A 7,974-nucleotide genomic window follows, 5' to 3' on the forward strand; every position below is an offset into this window, starting at 1 on the left:
AGGGTGGGGAAACTCCTTAATGATAGCTCAGGATTGGTTCCAGCTAATGCACAAAGGGGCCCAGTCTCCAACAGAAATACCTTTTCCCTTATATAGCTTCATGGCCCCAACATACACTTGGAGCAATTAGTCATGTTTTACAGGCACTGAAATTCTAAGGTTTGGCTGTTGGCCAAATGGGGAGACTCGAATGTAAAATTGTTGCCAGAGTTATCACGAGACAGACCACAGCCGCTTTTTCTGGACAGCTGTTAACCAGGGTCATTCTCCCTGGCTAGCAGAATTATGCTCTTCCTGATAGGAGGGAGACACAAGGTTTCACTGGGGGCATCAGCCAGGGTCACCTTCTCTAATCTGCCTGGCAGATGCATGCGCTCCTGTAGGTATTTTAAAAGCAAGTTTATTGGTAAATCCTTTAACACTTTGTTGTTGTTGTTTTCGAGACAGGGTTTCTCTGTGTAGCCCTGGCTGTCCTGGAACTCACTCTGTAGACCAGGCTGGCCTTGAACTCAGAAATCTGCCTTCCTCTGTCTCCTAAGTGCTGGGGTTAAAGGCATGTAATACCACCGCCCGGCTAAAATAAATATTTTTTAAAATGTTATAAAGGGCCGGGTGGTAGTGGTGCATGCCTTTAATCCCAGCACTTGGGAGGCAGAGGCAGGCAGATTTCTGAGTTCAAGGCCAGCCTGGTCTACAGAGTGAGTTCCAGGACAGGTAGGGCTACAGCGAGAAACCCTGTCTCAAAAAAAAAACCAAAAAAAACTAAAAAACAAAACAAAACAAAAAAAAAAAAACAAAAGAGAGAGAGAGAAAGAGAGAGAGAGAGAGAGAGAGAGAGAAGGGCAGGAGGAGGAATTTTTGAAGTTTCATTGGTTCTGATTAAAGACTAGACAGATCTTGGGAAGAGAAGGGATAAATAATTGTAAAGTATGTGTAATAAATTACACACAGCTATGAGAATGAACTATGTATTTCTGCACACACGTGGATGATTTGTGGTTGTTTTGAAGCACGGTCTCATTATACAGCCTTGACTGTTTTGAGAGTTGTTACGTAGCTCAGGCTGGCCTCTAACTCACAGAGATCCTCCTGCTTCACTGGGGTAAAAAAGCTTGTGCCAGTGTGCCCTCCCTGCATGGATGATTCTTAGTATTGTAGAAAAGAAGCAAACACACACACACACACACTCTCTCTCTCTCTCTCTCTCTCTCTCTCTCTCTCTCTCTCTCTACTTAAGAGTAAAATCTCCACAGCAAACAAAATTAATCTACTGTGACAGATCCCAGAATGATGGTTCCAGTGGAGGCTGTGTTGGTCAGTTTTCTATCACCATGACAACTACCCGAGGTGCCCAACTTATAAAGAGGGAAGGCTTTACCTCACAGGTTTGGGATGTCAGTCTGTGGCACCATGGCTTCGGGGCCAGTGGCAAGGCGTAGAGTATGAGGTGGGGCAAAGTCATGACAGGCCAGGTGGCAAGAGACAAGATTCTGTGGTCCTTCTATACCTGAAAGGGCGTGGTCTTATTGATCTAGAGACATCCCATTGGGCCTCTATCCTCAACCCTTGGATCTTTTTTTTAATATGTATGTATTTATTTATTTTATGTTATATGGGTACACTGTAGCTGTCTTCAGACACACCAGATCCCATTACAGATGGTTGTGAGCCACCATGTGGTTCCTGGGAATTGAACTCAGGACCTCTGGAAGAACAGTGGGTGTTTTTAACCACTGAGCCATCTCTCCAGCCCAACACTTGGGTCTTTGTGAGGACATTGTAGAGCAGTGGTTCTCAACTTTCCTAACACATCAACCCTTTAATATCACCTAATGTTATAGTGAACCCCCAACCCTAAAATTATTTTCATTGCCACAGCGCACCTGTACCTGTAATTTTTCTGTTGTTATGAAGTGTGTTTCCTGATGGTGTTAGGCGAAAGCAACCCCTGTGAAAGAGTCATGAGACCCTGCAAGAGGTCCAGACCCACAGTTTGAGGACCGCTGTTCTAGATCCAGACTATATTATGGATAGTATATTGGTCACCGTTGTCTAGAGTCATAGAACTTATGGAATGCCTCTGTATATTGAGGGAATTTATTGTGGTGACTTACAGTCTGTAGTCCGACTAACCCAGCAATGGGCAGCTGTGAGTGGGAAGTCCAAGAATCTAGTAGTTGCTCGGTCCCACAAGGCTAGTTGTCTCAGCTGGTCTTCTGTAGACATAGGTTCCAACAGATGTGCTGGCGAGTAAATGCAAGGAGGCATAGAAGAGTGACTCTTCCTTCTTCCACTGTCCCTATGTAGGCCTCCAGCAGAAGGCCTGACCCAGATTAAAAGTGTGTACCACCACACCTTGATCTGGGACTTGCTTTGTCCCAGGCTGACCTTGTACTCAGAGATTTCCTTGCCTCAGTCTCCTGGGATTAAAGGCCTGTACTACCTTGCCTGCGCCTAAGCTTTTCATGGGCCCCCGTGCCTCAAGATCTCCATGCCAAATCCAGATCAGAAACTTGTGTCTTCCAGCCTCAAGATCTGGACCACAGGTGAGCCCTCCAATTCTGGATCGTAGTTCATTCCAGACACCAGGAATAGCCCTTACAGGTAGATATAGGACCAGGAAAGAGTATGAGGGGGCTCTCTGGGGGAATGCCAACTTCTTGCAAATGGATGCGAAGGTTTCTGATCTCCCGCTGGCTGAGATATCAGGATATTTGGAAGAAGGGGCCTGACCCTGGCCCCAGACACGTGTGTGTCCTTCTTCCGTCAGTGGACTGATTTGCATGCTCTATTGTGGTCCCAGAGACTTCCCCATCCCTGTACCACACACACCCAGAGCACAGTACTGTAGCTCTCTCAGTCAGCCTTCCTGCTTCTGGCCATGGGCTGCCCTGGTTGCCTGCCTCTGCTTCTGACGGGAGCCTTCTTGGCAGGTAAGACACACCTAGGGGTGAAGTGGGAGTTGGCACTTGCTCAGGAAAACCCGTGGCAAAGAAGCGACCCAATGGGGTGAGTGGGGGTGGATCCCAGGAGAGGCACTGAGGTAGAGCAGAGGCCCAGCTGCAGGCAGCTCTGTCTAGGACTAGGGGCAAGCCACTTTCAGTGTGGACCTTGGCTTCCCAATTTTGGGGGGGGGGGTCCGCTTAGACTGTGGTCCTTCAGAATCTCTGAGGAGAGGCTCACTTTTTGCCTCTGTTTCTCACAGAAGAAGCTAATAAAGATGGGTGGCCCCCTGCTCCACAGACCCTTTAAGGCAATCCTCTGCGGCCTGGCCCGAAGTTTGAAAGTCAAGATGACTGTTACGCATTGTGGGAGGGTTGGGGGGTCGTTACCTTGTAGCAGGGGGTTGGAGGGCTAAGGTAGAGAGAAGGGGGGTAGTAGGTACGAGGGGGACCTAGAAGGCCACACTTGAGCATTGGGCTCTTTTTTTTTTTTTTTAATGATTTATTTATTACACTGTAGCTGTCTTCAGACACACCAGAAGAGGGCAGCAGATCCCATTACAGATGGTTGTGAGCCACCAGTGGTTGCTGGGAATTAAACTCAGGACCTCTGGAAGAGCAGCCAGGGCTCTTACCCACTAAGCCATCTCTCCAGCCCTAAAAATTGTTCTTTTTTATTTTTTTTTGTCTTTTCGAGACAGGGTTTCTCTGCATAGCCCTGACTGTCCTGGAACTCACTCTGTAGACCAGGCTGGCCTCGAACTCAGAAATCTGCCTGCCTCTGCCTCTGCCTCTGCCTCCCAAGTGCTGAGATTAAAGGCGTGCGCCATCACTGCCTGGCTGAATCTAGGCTCTTAATTGAATGTGGATTCTTGGAGACAGGACGGTAATGCCTACTTAGTGGTCAATTATTCCAAAATCCCCATTCACAGAGGACAGTGGAACAGTAGATGGAGCAAACTATGTCTCACAGAACCATCCAGGGCACCAGACTCTGAAAACAATGTGGGAAACTTTGCGGTCTGATAAATATTTGTGATGATAAAACATTTGTAGCTGAGCTGGGCAGTGGTGGTGCATACCTTTAATCCTAGCACTTGGGAGGCAGAGGCAGGTGAATTTCTGTGAGTTCAAGGCCAGCCTGGTCTACAGAATGAGTTCCAGGACAGCCGGGGCTACGCAGACAAATCCTGTCTTGGGGAAAAAAAAAAAAAAAAGCCAGGCGGTGGTGGCACACACCTTTAATCCCAGCACTTGGGAGGCAGAGGCAGGTGAATTTCTGTGAGTTCAAGGCCAGCCTGGTCTACAGAGTGAGTTCCAGGACTGCCAGGGCTACACAGAGAAACCCTGTCTTGGAAAACCAAACCAACCAACCAAACAAACAAAAAAACCCACCACAAACACCCTCCCACAAACAAAACAAAACAAAACAAAACAAATCAAAAATAATATTGGTAGCAAGGTAGGAAGGGCCCAGGGTAGCCTTCAGCTGGTCTGTGTCTTTCAGGTTTTCAGCCAACCCTGACCGAGCCTGACGCATTCCTGGTCTTCCCAGGCCAGGAAGCTGAGCTCAGCTGTACAATCAATTCGCAGCACGCCTCCATTAGGGACTTTGGGGTATCGTGGTATCAGCAGCAGCCGGGAGGTGCTCCCCATCTTCTCTACTACTGCGCAGAAGAGGAGCACTACCGACCCGCTGACATCCCCGACAGATTCTCAGCCACCGTGGATGCGGCCCACAACGCCTGTGTGCTCACGATCAGCCCCGTGCTACCGGAGGATGACGCCGATTACTTCTGTTCAGTAGCCCACACCTTTGAACCCTAGGGCTGGGTTGAATGTCTTCTGTCTCCTATGTCTGCCTCTGACCTTGGGCCTCCTCCTCTTTTTCTCTAAGTCTTGCTTTTCTTCTCCTGCGAAATGAGTTAATGTGAGACCGTGAGATCCTGGGTTAAAAAAAAAAAAACAATGTCAAATTGGAGGATGTGGAGGTTCGGATTCTAATGATTCTTGTCTAAAGTGGAAACAATTGAGACCCTTAGGGAGTGTGGCCCAGCTTTGTCCCTATCTCTTAGGGTGTTTAGCTTCCCCTCCTGGCCTTCCAGTGACCTGAAGGTAGAGAAACAGGAACCAACATTTGCCCTCCCCGCCCCCACCGGCGCCCCGTTCTGTTTGGCTGATTGTGGTCCAACGCTCGTGGTTCTTGAGTAGCCGGTCCCCATGGAGTTTGTGCTGATGGTGAGGGGCCCCTGCCTCTTTTCTGAAGTCTCTGGGCAGGTTCGCAATGATCTTGATGGTTAGAGGCAGGTGTTCTCGGAAGGGCCCTGAGGGTCAGAAATGAGGATATTGAAAGCCGGTAGTAGATCATGCAGCATCCTTGCCCTCCTCAGAGACAGTACGTTCTACTGATTTCCTGGGGGAAACTTTCCCACAGATGGGTAGGCACACCTGGGCAGTCATGGGCCAAGGGGTGCCACAATTGACTGTAGGGCAAACTCGGCTGTTAGAAGCAGAGCTGAGTGGGACTGGAGCTTTCTGAAACGTCCCCGAGCCAGTGTGGTGGCACACGCCTTTCATCCCAACACTCACAGAGGCGTAGGCAGGTGGATCGCTGTGAGTTCAAGGATAGCCTGGTCTGCATAGGAGTTCCAGCCAGCCAAGGATAGATATACAATGAGCCCTTGTCTCAAACGAAAACAAAATTCTAGGGCCGGCGGGGTGGGGGTGAGGGTGGGGGATGGTGTCTCAGATCAACGATTTGAGTACTTGCCAAGTATAAACGGGGGCCCTGGGCTCAACCCCCAGGATACAAAAGGCAAAGAAACACACATAAAAACGTACATTAAAAACAGACGTATCCAGCTGCTTCCCTGGTGACCTGAAGAAGTACCTCATTTCTGGAGATGAGCACCCAGATGCCACGTTTGGGGGTTACAGAGTCCCAAGAGCTTATCCTCTTGACTACCTTCAACCACATTGTGGTCTTATATGAGGAATGGGGGTGGCGGTGAGGGGAGAGGTCTGGCCAGGGCTGCCTTTGAAAAAGAAAAAAGGACCTTGAGCCGAGCCTCGAGGAAGGTTCAGCAGTAATTTGAGGCTCTAGACTCGCTTTCGCCAACCTCAACATTTCCCTTTGCATTCTGCTCCGCCGCGCCCACCCCTTTAGGGGACCCCAGGCCACCAGCGGCCAGGCTCAGCAGCAGGAGCACAGAGATGGTGAGACCTCCGTGAGGCCTAGAGTGGTCCCGGAAGTGCCCGCAGGTGGGGCAGGGGAGGGTAGATTGCTGGGGGTGGTGCTGGGTCGAGGGGTGGGGGTGGGGGATACCTGGGGAGCCGGATGTGGCTCTGCCCTGGTGGTGGCTCCAGCCCAGCCCAGTTGCTCTCCCCCTCCATCCTCTCCTATGGTCCTCCCCGCTCCACTCCACCAGACCCCCCTGTGACTCAGGGGGTGCCCCTCTGACCGCGAGGGGCGAGGGTGCCCCAATGGGCGCACGGTCACGGTCTGTGGGGAGAGTTTGCAGGGCACGGGGTGGGGGGGGGGAGCCCTAAGCCCTTGGGAGGCTGAATCAGGATTGCCAACTGGCCTCTGAAGGCAGTCTTAGGCCGCGTGCGGTGGTTCCCTGAGTTCGAGACCAGACTGGTCAAAGTAACAAGCGCCATGCTAGTCAAAGCTACACTACGAGATCCTATCTCAAAACCCAAATAAATGAAAAAAGAGCAAGCTTGACTTTTTTGCTATGTGCTTATTTATGAATAGACAGCGACACCTGGTGGGGAATCTAAGCATTTCAGACCGTGTCTTAGAATGTGAGAAGAGAAGCAGCGGCCTCCTTCTCCTCTCCTGGAACTCACTCTGTAGACTAGGCTGGCCTCGAACTCAGAAATACACCTGCCTCCTCCTTTCTTCTTTCTTCTTTCCTTTCTTCTTCTTCTTCTTCCTCTGTTGTTCCTCCTCCTCCCTCCCTCCCTCCCTCCCTCCCTCCCTCCCTCTCTCTCCAGGGTTTTTCTGTGTGGCCCTGACTGTCCTAGAACTCACTCTGTAGATCAAGGCTGGCCTAGACCCTCAGAAATCCACCTGTCTCTGCCTCCCAAGTGCTGGGTTTAACGGTGTGCGCCACCACTGCCCGGCTAAATCTGCCCTTTCTTCCTTAAGATTTATTTATTTTATGTATACGAGTACACAGTAGCTGTATAGATGGCCGTGAGGACCTCTGCTTGCCCCGGCTGGCCCAAAGATTTATTTATTGCAGACACTGTAACTGTCTTCAGGCACAACAGAAGAGGGCGTCAGATCTCTTTAAGGACGGTTGTGAGCCACCATGTGGTTGCAGAGATTTGAACTCAGGACTTTCAGAACAGCAGTCAGTGCTCTTAACCGCTGAGCCATCTCTCCAGCCCCCCCCCCCCCACACACACACACTATTCTTCTTAGGGAAGATTAAATACTTGGAGAAGTACCAACAGGTCTTCCTTGTTAGTATGGAATGATTTCCACTCCTGAGGTTAGAATAAGAAGTTATTTCCTGGAGCAATACTGCCCCCTGGCGGCTCTTATTCGTATCACATACTTCGATCAAATCCAACCCCAAACCCATCATCCAATTCATCCTTAAGCACTAAAAATTCCCAATTTAATAGCTAATTTGTAATTTAAACGTACAACTAACTAGATTTCTTGTTTCCAGTGTGATTTACTACAAGGACTTGAAAATGAGCTTTTAAAAATGTTTTTTCTTGGGGCTTAGCAAAACCAAACCAAACCAAACTGAAACAAACAAACAAACAAAACAAAACCAAAAAAGCCCAAAAACCCAAAGCCCTAAAACCAACCAACTAAACAAGTGACCATGACTTTTCCCTTTCGTGTGTGGCAAGTCATTCAGACACTGCAGAACACCAGCAAGCTGAAAGTATTCTTTGAAGACTTCTTTGAAAACTTATCTTCTTTAAAGGAGTTGGGTAGTTTCTTTTTTTTTTCTTTGTTTTTTTTTCGAGACAAGGTTTAGGTAGTTTCTTGTAAGTTACTTATTCT

The 7,974-nt window shown here is 49.2% G+C and overlaps 1 protein-coding gene across 1 annotated transcript; it reads left to right on the forward strand.

Annotated features, from left to right (window-relative positions):
• The first annotated feature begins 2,832 nt into the window (after positions 1-2,832).
• On the forward strand, positions 2,833-4,908 carry Vpreb3 (V-set pre-B cell surrogate light chain 3). Its single transcript, XM_031347945.1, has 2 exons — positions 2,833-2,933; positions 4,450-4,908. The coding sequence occupies exons 1-2, from the start codon at positions 2,882-2,884 to the stop codon at positions 4,767-4,769; spliced, it is 372 nt and encodes a 123-aa protein (XP_031203805.1). The 5' UTR covers positions 2,833-2,881; the 3' UTR covers positions 4,770-4,908.
• Positions 4,909-7,974: the final 3,066 nt, after the last annotated feature.

The sequence above is a fragment of the Mastomys coucha genome, unplaced genomic scaffold (genome assembly GCF_008632895.1).
Source record: "Mastomys coucha isolate ucsf_1 unplaced genomic scaffold, UCSF_Mcou_1 pScaffold3, whole genome shotgun sequence".
NCBI lineage: Eukaryota > Metazoa > Chordata > Mammalia > Rodentia > Muridae > Mastomys > Mastomys coucha.

What these genes read in the sequence shown, in the direction of transcription:
- Vpreb3 (XM_031347945.1), top strand. Translation starts at nt 2,882, where the DNA reads ATGGGCTGCCCTGGTTGCCTGCCTCTGCTTCTGACGGGAGCCTTCTTG. An exon ending in GACGGGAGCCTTCTTGGCAG is followed by an intron (nt 2,934 to 4,449) that starts GTAAGACACACC and finishes TGTGTCTTTCAG; the next exon opens with GTTTTCAGCCAACCCTGACC.